General features: G+C 41.7%; 1 protein-coding gene across 2 annotated transcripts in view; it reads left to right on the top strand.

Annotated features, from left to right (window-relative positions):
- The window catches only part of FAF1 (Fas associated factor 1), a 566,821-nt gene that overhangs the window by 384,528 nt on the left and 166,114 nt on the right, over positions 1 to 16,179 (top strand). For both annotated transcript variants that reach the window (XM_073233907.1, XM_037021905.2), the window contains exon 9: positions 7,754 to 7,849. In XM_073233907.1, coding sequence (XP_073090008.1) covers positions 7,754 to 7,849 — 96 coding nt within the window. The remainder of the gene's footprint in view (positions 1 to 7,753; positions 7,850 to 16,179) is intronic.

Below are 16,179 nucleotides of genomic sequence, written 5' to 3'. Positions count from 1 at the left end.
TGCTGTAGTACTGCTTCTTGAGGAGGGCTTCCAGTGCAGTCTTTCCTAGGTGGGTGAGCTGATGGTGACTAAACTGACTAAATGCCTTCTGGTTGCAGTTGGGACAAAAATGTGTCCATTGGGCAGCATCCACCACCCTTTCTTGGTTAGGGTGACTCCTTCAGCCGTGGCTCAGTCTTTCTCCTTTTCAGTGTATTTGGATGGAGGGTCCTCCACTAGGGGCATTGGGGCCCTAGTGAGGGAATGAGCTTCACCTGTCTTCTTATTTGCTGCTGCTTTACCTGCTCTATCTGCCAGGCTATTCCCCTGTATTATAGGGTCATTTCCCTTTTGGTGTCCTTTGCAATGTAGAATTGCTACTTCTTTGGGGAGCCAAATGGCCTCAAAGAGTTTCAGTATCTCTTCCTTGTTCTTGATTGCTTTTCCTGCTGCAGTGAGGAGATCTCTTTCCTTGTAGATTGCCCCATGTATGTGTACAGTGGTGAAGGCATATCAGGATTTGGTGTAGACACTGGCTCACTTGCTCTCACTGATGGTAAGGGCTTGGATTAAGGCATGTTATTCAGTCAGTTGTGCTGACCATCTGACTGGTAAGGCTTTAGCTTCTAAGACCTCAGTGGCAGACCTCTGCATAACCTGCTCTCCAGATACCTTCTTGTAAGTAAGTGCTGCCATCACTGAATAGCGTGAGTTCTGGATTCTGTATTGCTTGATCCCGCAGATCCAGACAACTTGCATAGACTTCGTCAGTTACTTCGAAACAGTCATGATCTGCTTTCCCCTCTTCAGGAAAGTTGCTGGATTCAGTGTACATTCTGTTTCAAGAGTGACCTCCAGGTTTTCACAGAGGAACTCTTGGTATTGTGCTAACTGAGAATTGGAGAGGAAGTGGTGTCCTTGTGTGTTCATGAGGGACACAGCAGCATGGAGGACCTTGACATTCAGTTCTTGTCCCAGGGTAAGTTTGTCTGCTTCCTTAATGAGTAGAACTGTGGCTGCCAGCACCCTTAGGCATGGTGGCCATCCTGCAGCAACTGGGTCCAGTCTCTTTGACAGGTATGTGACTGACCACTGCCAGGGACCAACAGTCTGTGAGAACCCTGAGGGCCACCTTTTCCTTTTCATGCATGAAGAGATTGAAGGGCTTCTCTATATCTAGCAGGCCTAGGGCTGGTGCCTGTCCTAAAGCAGTCTTTATTTCCAGGAAGGCAGCTTTTGCCTCGTCTGTCCAGACAGGGGGATCTCGGTCTGGACCCCCTAGGAGGCAGTAGAGGGGTCTTGCCATTGCCAAGAATCCGGGAATCCAGATTCGGCAGAAACATGCAGCCCCCAGGAATTCTTGTAGGCCCTTCTTTGTCTGGGGCTAGGGTAAGGAGGTGATGATCTGTTCCTCTCCTGGCCCTAGTGCCCTCTTCTTCTCGGTGAGGAGGAAGCCTAAGTACCAGACTTCTTGTTGGCAGATTTGTGCCTTTTACCATGAGGCTTGGTATCCCAAGTCTGACGGGAGTTGCAAGAGGGACTCCATGCCCTCTGAACAGTTCTCTTGAATGTCACTGGCAAGGAGGAGGTCATCTACATACTGGGGGAGGGTGTAGCACATGGCTTCCCTCAGAAAGCTGACAAGGTCTGTGACCAATTCCTCTCCAAAGACAGTGGGTGAGTTCTTGAATCCTTGTGGAAGTCACATGCATGTTAACTGTATCTGCCACCCCGTATCTGGTTCAGTCCATTCAAAGGCTCTGGGGGGCCAGCCAGAGGCAGAAAAAGTATCTTTCAAGTCTAGACAAGTGAACCATTTGGCAGACACCAGAATCTGGCTGAGGAGGGTATACAGGTTTGGGACTACTGGGTGCAAAAGAACAGTCACCTTGTTGATAGCTTGCAGGTCTTGAACGGGTCGGTACCCTCCTCCTGGCTTTTTGATTGGTAGGATCAGGGTATTCCAGGGTGACTGGCACTGAACTAAAATGCCTGCTTCTTTGAGTCTGGTCAGGTGTTCTTGGATGCCTGCTTTTGCCTCTTGTGAAAGGAGGTATTGCTGCTGTCTTTCTGGCTGGGCCCCCGAGTCAATTCTACAATGACAGGGGCTCAGTTATAGGCAAGTCCAGATGAGTTGTCTTCAGCCTATACCAAGGGGAAGGCAGCTCTGGATTCAGGTGGGCTACTTGAGGGGGCCTGGGCACAAAATAGCCTCCATTCCTCTTCCCTGGGTGTGGTTATTGCCAGTATGAGGGACTCTGGCTCTTCTTGCCCTGGATTTAGTTTAAGGCTGGTGCATCTAGTTGGTTCAAAAGTTATTTGGGCTCTGAGTTTCAAGAGTATATCTTGGCCTAGGAGGGGAATGGGGCACTCAAGTAGGTAGAGAAATTCATGTTGGACATTGTGGCCCCCAACTTCACATTAGCAGAAGGGCTGCTGAACTGCTTTTGTTCCGATGACTCTGAGAATAGTTGCAGTCCTTCTGCTGAAGGAGACTACAGGGAGGGTGACCACAGAATGTTTGGCCCCTGTGTCGACCATAAAAGTCATGTTTTGGCCCCCCACCTTCATTATGACCATGGGCTCCTGGGGGCTGAGAGCAGGAAAGCCTGGTCCTTGTCAATATGAGTCTGTTCCTGACAAGCCAACGAGCTTCTTTCTCCCTGTGAGGTTCTCCACAGTAGTGACTGGGCTTTGGGGCTTTCCCTCAGTTGGGGCATTCATTCTCCCAATGCCCCTTCTCTTTGCAGTAAGCACACAGTTCCCTGGCTAGGGGGGGTCCTAGGCTTCCCCCCTCTAGGTGGCCTTTGGTCATCCCTTTCCTTTAGGGCAACTGCCAGGAAGTTGACCTTTCTCTTCATTCATTTTTTAGCCTCCCTTTTGGCCTGAATGTCTCTGTTCATGTATACTATGTTGGCAATTTCAATCGGCTAGGTGAAGTTCATTCCAGGAAAGCCTTCAAGTTTCTGGAGCTTCCATCTGATACCCAGGGCAGCTTGGGCCATGAATGAGGTATTGACTATCTGTTGGCTCTCTTGTGACTCAGGGTTGAAAGGGGTATAGATACAATAAGCTTCACACAGCCTCTCGTAATAGTCCCCAGGAGACTCTCCTGATTGTTGAATGACTGCAGATATTTTAGTCATGTTCATGGGCCTTTTGGACCCTGCTTTGATCTCTTGGAGGAGGGCTTCCTGATATTGGCAGATCTGATGCTGTTCCTCAATCATGGTGAAATCCCACCCAGGGCACTCCTCAGGGACAGCAATTTCAACCCATGCACCCTGATCAGGGACCCCAGCTGGCATGTGTTCTTCCAGGTACTGGCGGGCCCCTCTGATAATCTGCCTTCTTTCTTCCATATTGAATAGGGTGCCGAGAAGCTGTTGGCAGTCTTCCCAGGTCGGCCAATGGGTTTGGAAGAGGGATTCCATGAGATCAACCAGGGCTTGTGGCTTCTCCGAGTATGATGGGCTGTTGTGCTTCCAATTGAGGAGATCAGTCATGGAGAAGGGTTTATAATAAAAGCATGGACCGGCTGGTCTGGATGGTCCCATCTTCATCACACCCCTCGGACTCCTGCGTATCTTGTACCGGCATCTGAAGGGTGCCTGCTCCTAGTCGAGGGTGCAGTCTGGCTGCTGGTCTGGGAGAGAGTGAGTCTGCCAGACCTGGAGGTAGCAGGGAGACTGATGGTGGAAGAGTGTCCAGGGGCTGGGTGCTGACAGCCTTGGGGGCACATAAGGTGGGGGCAATAGCGGTTCTTCCTCTGGATCACCGGCAAGTATTTGCAGAGGCTCAGGCTTCTGTTGGTCTTTTGTAGGTCGCTTTGTTGAGGTAACTAAGACCCTACCTTGTCCCTACCTGTTGCAAGCAGATCGCACCCAAGGGGGAAGGGTATGGGTAACTCCTAACCAGGAGTCAATATATGGGAACCTGTCAGGGTGACCTGGATCTCCAGTGATGACCCTCCAGACTCGGCAAACTGTTAGGACATCTAGGGTTCCTTCCAGAGGCCGTCTTACACTGAAGGTGCGCCAGTTGGATTCATGCAGCGTTTTCAACTTGCCAGGGGTCATTTTTACTCCGTAGTACCCCGGAAATCCCTTCCTGAAATTTTTGATCATGGTTTCAAGAACTGTGGGTTTGCTGTGTCCTGACCCCATGACGTGTCTGTGAGATGGTGCCGCAAAGACAGACAAGGGAGGAGATGCCTCCTTCAGAGAGGAGACGAATCAGATGCCTGTCCATTCACTCTCCTCTTGGAGAATTTGGTCAGGCTTGATTAAGGTACACCCGTATAAATCCCAGGCCAGGTCAGCCGAAGCTGAGTCACCGTTATGTCATGGCAGCCAATCGCAAATATGGCAAAGGACCCACTTGGATTCTGTAGTGCAAGCCATGGAATCACAGACTTAGTGCAAACTGAATGATTTCATTCACTCTGCAAAATCACTCACACACTTCAACCAGATTCTAAACATTCCCTCCCTGGGAATCCCTACCTGTGAGACCTCTAAAAGGTCTCCAGGAGGTGATCGCACTCCGCTTCCACCCCGATGGGTGGGTCTGACTGGGTCAGGGGCCCCAGGCCTTACCGTAATCTGGCATCAGAACCAGGTCCTCACCTGCCTAGTCTCCTTGAGTCTGGCGAGAATAGCAGAGCACAGCCAGTCCAAGGTGACTGGACGGGAGACTGCCGAAAGATTAGGCAGGGGGTGCTTTCTCCGTTATGATCCCCTGTTCCATCATCACCCCGCCATTGCCCCAAACCTGTGGCAACAATGGGCCAGCATGGTTGGGTTTCTCATTCAGGGAACCAAATGTTATGGAACCTGGACTGGATCACCCGATGCAAGAACCAAGCAGTACTTGGAGGTCTTGGAGGGTGGGTGGTTTATTTTACAGTGTGGGCTCAGGAGAGCGATCTCCAAAGGTCTGAACCCCGAGCACAGGCAAGGGGAACAATTTATACTTTTATACTAACATATATGTGGCATTTTGGCGTATGCACCAAGCAGGATGGAAGAAGAACCTGGAAGGGTCCCAAGGTGGTGGTGGGGTGGTTGGGGCGAGGGGATGGCTCTGAGATTCTCCTGTTGTTATTCCTATCGGCCATGTTGAAAAATGTTATTTTCCTTACCAATAATAGTATCGATCCTTTATAACCTTTACAATTACATAACCACTTGGTTTCACATAGAGTATCTCATTGGGTCTCCATACCAACTCTGCGAGGAAGATGGAACAGATTGTATTGCCCTATTTTGTAAATTAAGGACAAATTGTATTATGCCATTTTCTAAGTAAGGAAATTAAAATACAGAAATTCTGAGTGATTTTGCCCATAATCATTGTGCGATTAATTTAGCCAGCCTGGAACCTCAGCCTTCTGAATTCACATCTTTTATGTAAGTTTGGTTTTGAGTCCCAGCACACATTTACTTTAGCCTTAACTTGTTGAAATCTTCTCTAAGTAACTATTGTCCCTTCCAAGGGTCCCCCAGTCCTATAGAGACAGCCTGGTGGAGATATAACCCCATCTTTACTCACTTGTATTCCTTTTCCTGTGCGTGTTCCTATGTACATCTCTTGTCTCCCCAGCTGGTGTATATGTTCCCTTAGAGTAGAGTGCCTTGTATTTAATCAATACTGAGCCCATAGTAACTCAGAAATTCCTTACCCTTTAATTTCTTCTGTGTATTTTAATTAGTAGGATCTGAAATAAAGTGATTCAGAGGCCCACTTGTCAGCTGTAGACTAAGGAAAAAGTGCTGGCCACTCTCCTCTTATCTTCAGGAATTACTAGCAGCTGTGGGGGAGGTTAATATTGATAACTGTGGGGATAAGCCCATTGAGGAGCTAGCCCATTTATGCCACCATGTGCTTTTTAGTGAGTGCTTTCCTCCAGCCCCTCCTAAAATATGCACTCTTTTAATTTACACATGACTGGGCTGTATGCAGAGGTAGTCACAGTAGAAGTCAATCACTTTTTCTCTTCTCCAAGTCTTAAAAATAACAATCATTGAAATCATAACAGCTCTTCTGCCTACTTCAGAATAGTTTCAAAGCCAGCTTTTACTTACTTTATATTTAAGCCTTTTAAAAGTCCATTGAGGTAGTTAGGGCAGGGATAACTCACCTAAATTAATGAAAGGAAACTCTGACTTAGAATAGAGAAATGATTCTCCCAAGATCAGAAGGCTAGGTAGAACTTGAATCAAAATTTTTCTGGTTTCTTGTCCAGGTCTCTTTCCATTGCATTACAGTGCTTCTGATTGTCAACAACATTTACCATCATTACTATTTCATTACCAGAGGATTTCAGGGTTGGGGAGGAGGACTCTTTTCAAATGAAAAATTTTGTGAAGGTAATATGGCTTGAAATTTAGCCAGTGCTTCTTAACCAGTTTAGCTTTGCTTTTAAATATACTGAAATGAAATATTAAGCTAGTTCTAACAATTATGTTAATAATTTGTGATTGAATAGAATGACAGAATCACTGCAATTTTTTTAAAATTAATCAGGTTTTCTAGCATTTGTACAGTGCCAGAACATCTCTATGCAAGAACGAAAACCTCTTGCTAGATTAAAAGAAAAATAATCAAACATGATTTTTATCAGTATAATTGATAGGACAGCACACACTTGTGTGATTAAAAATACCTAGATATTTATGTGACTTTTGCATTTTCCATTCCAGTATTTATCTTCAGATAATCAGTCTGATTATAGCATATATTTGAATTACAGTTATGACCAACTCACTGTTGTGTCTTTGGCTGGTCCCTATGAATTTAAATTTACAGACATTTGGGTTTCCTCATATATCACTGTAATTCACATCTCCCTGAAATTTACCAGAGGATGTTTTCAGTGTGCTAGTGGATACCCTATTTTATCTCTAATAATAATAAAACAAACTTCACTGTATATCATTGTTAACATTAACATTAAGTACACATATATGTCATTTCATGAACACCAAAGAACACCACCTGTTTTTGAATATTTAACAATTTTTAATACTTCTGTGTAGACAAAAGTGACATGCACTCATATTTGCTTATATTTGCCCAGATTTAACTTAAGCCTTAAAATTGTTATTGTATATCTGACCCAGTATAAATTTCAAGAGAAGTAAATATATATTGTATTAATTGGCTAAACTAGACAGGTTCTTTGGGTAATGTTTTAGATCATAATGGTAATAAAAACTGTAAACTGAATGTGTGCCAGGGACTGTGCTTCATGCTTTATATACATTATAGATCCATATCTATAATAATGATCTAAAATTGTGGCTTAATATTGATTAAAACATAAGTGACATTGTTATCACGTGTAGAAACTTTTTTTTAAATGCCTTCAGTGAACACTATTCCAGGTACTCTCCAAAAAATTGGGAGAGTAAAATGTATTTATAGAATACACCCCAGGGAATTAGGAAACCAAGATATTATTCTACTAAACAAAAGTTAAAAGACATGCCTGGAGCAGGAAGGAAATGTATATGATTAGCTTTATTTTCAGTTTGATACATTTTCCTGGAGCCCCAGTCTACTGTCTAAATGAAAAATAGCCTTGGTTATAACATTCCATGTGTGAAAAAATTTGAAATTTTCAAAGCCTTCCTAGTAATATAATAACTAGGCCACTAGAGTGACCTTTCTAATCTAGCTTCAGAAATAATAGAAAATATCCCCAATGTGAAATCCTTTTGTGAAACATTGTCTCATTTTGTTTACAAATGATGAGTTCTACTTTTTGCAGATGTGTCTTGCTGAGTCAGGGCTCTCTTATCCTTGCCACCGACTTACAGTGGGAAGAAGATCTTCACCTGCACAAACCCGGGAGCAGTCTGAAGAGGTAAGCCTATTTGCCAGCTTTCCATTGAACACAGGCCTATCCTCCACCCTCCTGCCCACTTCCTATTCTTTTTTATCTGCCACAACAATGAATAAAGTTAATGTAGCATGAATAAAGTCTCACTAAATTCTTGAAGGTAGAAACTTCCCATGAAAGGTTATTGCTAATGTGCTTCTTCTTGTTCTAAAGTTTCATGTTTCAGCAGACAGAATTTGGGTGGATTGGTTGAAGTGATTTTTACTTAGAATTGCCACATTAACAAAGGGATTTTCTTTGCCGCTGACAAATAGTTGAGTGTATTTATTAGGATTGAAACTGAAGGTCCTTTAACTCATCGACTTGGAGCACCTTCTCTGCACCAGGCATTGTGCTTGATGCTAGGTAATAAAGATGAGTAACTGCATACCTTTACCAAGGTGCTCAGAGTCAAATAATAATAGCATAACATAATAAATGTGGTGATAGGGTGCATAAAGGTGCTTTAGAAATAGAGAAGAGGGGCAGATAAAATTGAACATGTTTGTGTACATGACGTGCTTGTGTGTGTCTTTGTTGGTCTAACTAATGTTAAAAGGCATTATCTTTTCCATGGTTAGAAATAGCACACTGTGTCCAACTATGATTTTGGGTGTAAGTGAATGAGAAAGAGAACCTGGACATTATAATTTATATGTTTAAAAAATATTTATTGTGTTCCTACCATGTTCTGGAAGAGTCATCACCATGACCTTAAAAAGTATATGCAACAGAGGTCAAAACTAAATAGCACAGAAGAATTTTACACCAGTGTTTTCCAGGGTAGAGCATGATCCACGTATTTAAAAGTTCAGCTAGTCCAGTAAAACTTATGCATTTACATTCTGTACAAAATATGGTTGCAGATTTTTATTTAAACTGACTACATATTTTGAACACCCATTACAGAAGTTGCCATAGGACCTCTCCAGCCATCCTCCTAATATGTATTTATATCACTTAAATATGTCAAAGAAAAATGGGACTGCATAAGTGAAGTTCTAGTCTATGATCATCCTGTGAGAAGGATAATTTGTCACTTTGTTTTTCAACTTTTTTTTAGAAATCCACTAAGAAGGAAAGTTTTTCCCCTGCTACAAATACTACTATACTGTTTCTTGGACATCTAAAAATGTTAATTTCCTTTAAAGAGACCACACCATTTTTTCTAGCACTTTTTCACACTAAGCCCCATGAAAGAAAAAAATGATATTGAGCTTCAGTTGTTGGCAGAAATTGCCAGAAATAATTTATTGAAATATTCTTTCTAATGCTTGAGTGTTTTTATTAGCTAAAGTAGGTTATGCTTCAACTTCTAAAGTGGCTAAATCCACAAACATTAAAAAGGGGCACTTAGCTCTACCCAGAATTGTTAATTATTCTGTGCTCTGAGAGGTGACAGATAACCTGTTTCACTTCATTTTATTTCTTTGTCTCACCCTCTCCATTATATGTGTTGTTTGAGTGGTGCCTTCAGGAGGAAGAAGTCAGTGTCATGCATTGAGTAGTAGTGTGTAAGGCTGGCACACTTTTTAGGTTAATTAGAAAAGAAGGTGGAGTGGAGTGAAGAGGCTTTGCCAAACTTAAACAGCCACAGCCTTGGGAATATCTTAAAATCTGATTATCTGGGATGAAACCATTATTTTTCCTTCCCTGGCTGACTGTAAATACCACCTCTTCTAGAGGGCTGGTGAAAAATGGGAAAGAAGCTATGACTCAATTTTTATGTTGTCTTAGAATTATACAACTGGAAGGGATTTTTCATTTGATGTCTATTCTTCCATCTATTCATTCCTCATTCATTTGAACATTTATTTAATGTCTTCTAGGTACCAAATGTTAGGACCATAGTCTATGCTGAAAGAGCTCACTCAAAATATACCTGTGTTTTAACTGCAGTGAAAAGGTTCTGCCTTTATGAGGCAACCAGTTTCATTGTTAAGCAGCTCTGTCTGTTAATGTATTAAACTAGGACCTACATTCATGTAGCTTCCACACAGTAGTTCTGCTTCCTTCTTCTGGTTTTAACGTTTCTTCTACGTGGTTTCAGGTATTCCAAGACAGTTATCATTTTGCTATCAACTGTCTTAAGCCTTGATTTGGGAAGGAGATATTTGAGACCAGTAGTTAAATTCAAATTTTAAATCTTATGGGTTATAGTTATGTGTCCTGAGCTGGGGAAATTTTGTTTATCACATCCCCTTCTGGCCCTGCAAGTACATTTTCCTTATGATAATTCAAAATTTTCTATTTCCTTCCCATCTTCCCTTTCCTTCTGAGCCACCTTTTAATGATCTTCCCATATCTCTGGGTACCTAGCTAAGTACCTATCTCTTCTCTTTCCAGCTATTTGGGTGGGACAGTGTAGGGATACCTTGGACCCAGTCTTCTTGGGAACTTTCCAATCCTCAGTTCACAACAGAGGAGGAACAATACCCCAAGAATAACAAAAAAAAAGTTCAAATATAGTTAATTTTACAGCTGTTAATTTGTAACTTCAGTTAAGGAAACATCTATTGATTGCTCACTATGTGCTAATCAGATGAATATAAACTGATAATTTGTTGTTATACAGTTAACAAGAAAATTGAAGCAAGCACAAGATACTAGGAGAGCACAAACATGAAGGGGAGGGGAGCATGTAATCTTAGAGAATGTTTGTAGGCAAAAGCCTTGTCTGCCTTAAGCACCTTTGTAGCCCTAACACCTAATACAATATAGGGCCTGGCACATACCAGCCACAGAATTAGTATTTGTAAATGAATTTTTTAAAAGAAGATAGTCTTAGAAGTGTTCACATCCAAATTGACAAATATGTGCAAAATAAAGTGGGAAACAAAGGTAAGAGATAAGGCAAGTTGAGAACTTGAAATTTTTTGTCAAGTTGGAAAGTTCAACTCTGGGGAACCATAGAAGGCTTTTAAGGTAAGATTACAATACCTACCTACTACCTACTCTGTAGGTAGGTACTGGTCTTAGTGCTGGGAATATGATTTTTCCCCCCAAAATATGCATTTTAGAGAAGAGCAACTTCAGCTGCTATGCACAAGCTAGGTATAAGAGAAAGCTGGAGACAGAGAAATCAGATATTAATCTATTGTACTATTACAGGCAAAAGATAAGATCCTGAACTGGAACATTATTAGTAAAAAGAAAGAAGGATATAAATTCAGGAAATATTTTGGAGGGAAAGTCAATAGGATGCTTGAGTGATAGGATCTGTGGGACAAGAGAAGAAAGAATTAAAAATGATACCAAGATTTGGCTTAGGTGACAGAAAAGATTTATTCAGTATTCATTCAATAAATTCTGATTACAATACCTACCAACTCTGTGTCTGGTACTGGTCTAAGTGCTGGGAATATGGCTATGAATAAAGCAAAGTCTTCCCATAATGGAGCTTGTACCTAACAAAATAAAATTGAATGCAGATAAGTACCAGAAATCTGTATTTTTGTTTTTAAAACTTGATAATACAAGTATTTAGCTTGTTTGCCTGTGGTGCAATGCTACATACTATTAGCTCCTTCCAACATAATGTGACATTGCCCCACAAACAGGCAAGCTAAATAGAAATCCAGTTCCTTCTAAATATCTTCATCTGAATACCCACTGTATAAGATTGAACTTACCATGTCTCCCTAAAACCTATCTAATCATCCATATTAATGATCACATCAATTGAAGCATAAACAGTCTTTCTGGTCACTGAGGGACTTGCTATTCTTTGAAACTGTCCCAGCTGATCTCACACATTGAGATTTTTATGATCCTTTTCTTTTTGACTATTTAAGTAAGGGTATTTTAATATTAGCATCAAACTTCTAACCGTAATTTGTTAGCTGAGAAGTTTCTTGCTATTAGAGTTTGTGTTCTGCTTATTATTTTGATTCTACCCTCACTAGTCTCTCCTATAACATGGGTATGGTAATACATCTTTCTTTCATTTTTATCCTCTCTTCCTCTATTGGTTCCTTCTCTTCATCCCAAAAACATACTCAGATCTTCTCATCCTAAAAATAAATATTCCTTCAACTTAGCTCCCCTTGAAATTTTAGCTCCATCTTTTTTTATATCCAAGCTTCTTAGAATACAGCCATGCCTCCTTATATTGTACTTCTCTTTATTGTGCTTTGCAGAAAACTGTTTTATACACACTGAATGTTTGTGACAACCCTGCCTTGAGCAAGTCTGTCAGCACTATTTTTCCAACAGCCTTTGCTCACTTTGGTCTCTGTGTCACATTTTAATTATTTCACAATATTTCAAACTTTTTCATAATTATTGTATTTGTTATGGTGATCAGTGATTTCTGATGTTACTATTGTAATTGGTTTGGGGTGCCACAAACCGAACCCATATAAGATAGTGAATTTAATTGGTAAATGTTGCACGTGTCCTGACTGCTCCACCAACCAGATATTCCTGTCTTTCTCCCTCTCCTCAAGCCTCCCAGTCCCTGAGACAAAACAATATTGAAATTAGACCAATTAAAAACCCTACAATTGCTGCTAAGTGTTAGTTGAAAAGAAGAGTCACACATCTCTCACTTTAAATCAAAAGCCATAAATGATTAATTAAGCCTAGTGAGGTAAGCATATTGAAAGCCAAGACAGGCCAAAAGCTAGTCCACTTATGACAAACAGCCAAGTTGTAAATGCAAACAAAAAGTTCTTGAAGGAAATTAAGAGTGCTTCTCCAGTGAACACATGACGGTTAAGAAAGTGAACAAGTAACCAAAGTATCCATCAATAGATGAGTGATTAAAGAAAATGTGGTACATAAAGACAGTGGAATACTATTCAACCATAACAATGAAAAGAAAATCCTGCCATTTGTGATAACATGGATGGACCTAGAGGGTATTATGCTAAGTGAAATAAGCCAGGTGGAGAAAGTCAAATATGATATGATTTCACTTATTTGTGGAATATAAAAACAAAACAAAATGAACAGAACAGCAGTAGACTCAGAGACACTGAGAAGTGACTGGTGGTTACCATGGGGGAGGGGTTGGTGGGTGGATGGTTTTGAAAGAGGGGTAAAGGAGTACAAAAATTTCAATCGTGGATTCAAGATGGCAGCCTGAGAGATGAGACAGAGAACTCCTCCCAAAACCACAGATAGTGTGAAAATATAACTAACCCCAAAAACAGCAACAGGAAAGAAGGCTGCACCAGACTGCACACAGATCTCATGAACAGAGCTGACCTCACAAAACAGGGTAAAGCCTTGATCCAGCAGGACCTGAGCGCTTCCCCTACCCCAGTTCATGGGCGGGAGGAAGAGAAATGCAGCAGGGGATGGGGTGAAAGCCTGGGACTGCTGAACACCTGGCCCTGGAGATCAGCTTTGCAAGCAGAAACCTACATTGTGTGGTTCTCTGGAGGATGGGGAGCTGGGACAGGTGGAGTGCTTAAGAGACAGATTCTGGACGTTTGTGGAGGACAGGATCCACACCCAGCCACTGTGGGACAAGGGAAAATCAGGCAGTCTGAGGGGCTTCCTAGCAGTGAGAAAGCTGCTGAAGGGGCAAGGTTTGCATGGAGCTTGCTGCATGGGAGAAGGGACAGGGGAACAAGCTGTCTGGGTGTGCGCTGCCCAGCAGATTGGGAACTTTGGGGAGCTTTGGGCACTCGATCCCCCTGGCTGGCTACTCAGCTCTGAGGCCCCCCCCCCCCACTGTGATGTGCAGCCTGCCAAGCCTTCCTCCTGCCCTGACATCAACAGCTCCCAAACTGGCAGTCACTGTTCTAGCATCAGGCCAGCCAGAGGGAGGCCCCACCTACAACAGCTAGAGACGCCAAGCACAGAGGTTTACACCTGTGTACTCAGGCCACTGGCTCTGATACAGGAGACACAGGGCAGATGAGAATCAGGAAATAGATCTATCCTTCCACAAGGCGTCAGCTCCACTCCCCTATGACCCCCAACCTCACTCTAGGGACTGAGCAGTTCCAGAGACTGGAGCTTCTGGGCAATAGAGGTCACCACACAAAAATATGAAATGTCAAAAGAACATGGTTCAGACTAAAATCTCACAAACACCAGAAAAAGGGCCAAATGAAACTGAACTCACCAATCTTCCTTAAAGAGAGTTCAAAATAAAAATCATAAACATGCTTATGGAGGTACAGAAAAATATTCAAGAACTCAGGAACAAATTTAAGACAGAGATTCAATCATTAAGAAATGCCATATCTGAGAGTCCAGATATAAACTCAAGCATATATGGTCAATTAATATATGATAAAGGAGCCATGGATATTAAATGGGGAAATGACAGCCTCTTCAACAGCTGGTGATGGCAGAATTGGACAGCTACATGTAAGAGAATGAAACTGGATCATTGTCTAACCCCATACACAAAAGTAAGCTCAGAATGGATCAAAGACCTGAATGTAAGTCATGAAACCATAAAACTCTTAGAAAATATATAGGCAAAAATCTCTTGGACATAAACATGAGCAACTTCTTCATGAACATACCTCCCCGGCAAGGGAAACAAAAGCAAAAATAAACAAGTGGGATGATACCAAACTAAAAAGATTCTGTACAGCAAAAGATACCATCAGTAGAACAAAATGACATCCTACAGTATGGGAAAATATATTCATAAATGGCATACCTGATAAGGGGTTGACATCCAAATTATATAAATAGCTCACGCACCTCAACAAACAAAAAGCAAATAATCCAATTACAAAATGGTCAGAGTTGCTGATGAGACACTTCTCCAAAGAAGAAATTGAGATGGCCAACAGGCACATGAAAAGATGTTCCACGTCACTAATCACCAGAGAAATGCAAATTAAAGCCACAATGAGATATCACCTCACACCAGTTAGAATGGCCAACATCCAAAAGACAAACAACAACAAATGTTGGCAAGGTCATGGAGAAAGGGGAACCCTCCTACACCGCTGGTGGGAATGTAAACTAGTTCAACCATTGTGGAAATAAGTATGGAGGTTCCTCAAAAAACTAAAAATAGACATATCATTTGACACAGGAATTCCACTCCTAGGGACTTACCCTAAGAATGCAGCAGCCCAGTTTGAAAAAGACATATGCACTCCTATGTTTATCACAGCACTATTTACAGTATCCAAGAAATGGAAGCAACCTAAGTGTCCATCAGTAGATGAATGGATAAAGAAGAGGTGGTACATATACACAATGGAATATTATTCAGCCATAAGAAGAAAACAAATACTATTTGCAGCAACATGGATGGAGCTAGAGGGTATTATACTCAGTGAAATAAGCCAGGTGGAGAAAGGCAAGTACCAAATGATTTCACTCATCTGTGGAGTGTAAGAACAAAGGAAAAACTGAAGGAACAAAACAGCAGCAGACTCACAGAACCCAAGAATGGGCTAACAGTTGCCAAGGGGAAAGGGACTGGGGTGGATGGGTGGGAAGGGAGGATTAAGGGGGAAAATGGGGCATTACAATTAGCAGACATAATGTGGGGAGGGGCACTGGAAAGGCAGTATATACAGAGAAGACAAGTAATGATTCTATAGCATCTTACTACACCGATGGACAGTAACTGTAATGGTGTTTGTGGGGGGATTTGATACTGGGGGGAGTCTAGTAACCATAATGTTGTTCAAGTAATTGTACATTAATGATATCAAAATTTAAAAATTAAGTAAAAAAAAGAAATTCCAGATCTGAAATGAAACAGAATTGAGGGATTTAAAAGCAGATTAGATGTAGTAGAAGAGACAGTAAATGGAATAGAAATTAGAGAAGAGGAATACAAAGAAGCTGAGACACAGAGAGAAAAATTAGGAAGGAAAGAATATTGAGAGAACTGTGTGACCAATCCAAACAGCACAATATTCTCCTTATAGGGGTACCAGAAGAAGAAGAGAGAGAAAAGGGGGTAGAAACGTCATTGAGGAGGTAATTGCTGAAAATTTCCCCAATCTGGGAAAGGAGATAGTCTCTCAAGCTATGGAGGTACACAGATCTCCCAACACAAGGGACCCAAGGAAGACAACATCAAGACATATATAATTAAAATGGCAAAGATCAAGCATAAGGACAGGCTTTTAAAAACAACTAGAGAAAGAAAAAAGATCACATAAAAAGGAAAATCCATCAGGCTATCATCAGACTTCTCAACAGAAGCATTACAGCCCAGAGGGGAGTGACATGATATACTTAATGCAATGAAGCAGAAGGGCCATGAACCAAGAATACTCTACCCGGCAAGGTTACCATTTAAATTTGAAGGAGGAATTAAACAATAAACAATTTTCTGATAAGCAAAAGCTGAGAGAATTTACCTCCCACAAACCACT

This window comes from Manis javanica, chromosome 4, assembly GCF_040802235.1.
Source record: "Manis javanica isolate MJ-LG chromosome 4, MJ_LKY, whole genome shotgun sequence".
Lineage (NCBI taxonomy): Eukaryota > Metazoa > Chordata > Mammalia > Pholidota > Manidae > Manis > Manis javanica.
The sequence above is the reverse complement of the archived record's forward strand: the minus strand, read 5'-3'. Positions and strand labels throughout refer to the sequence as shown.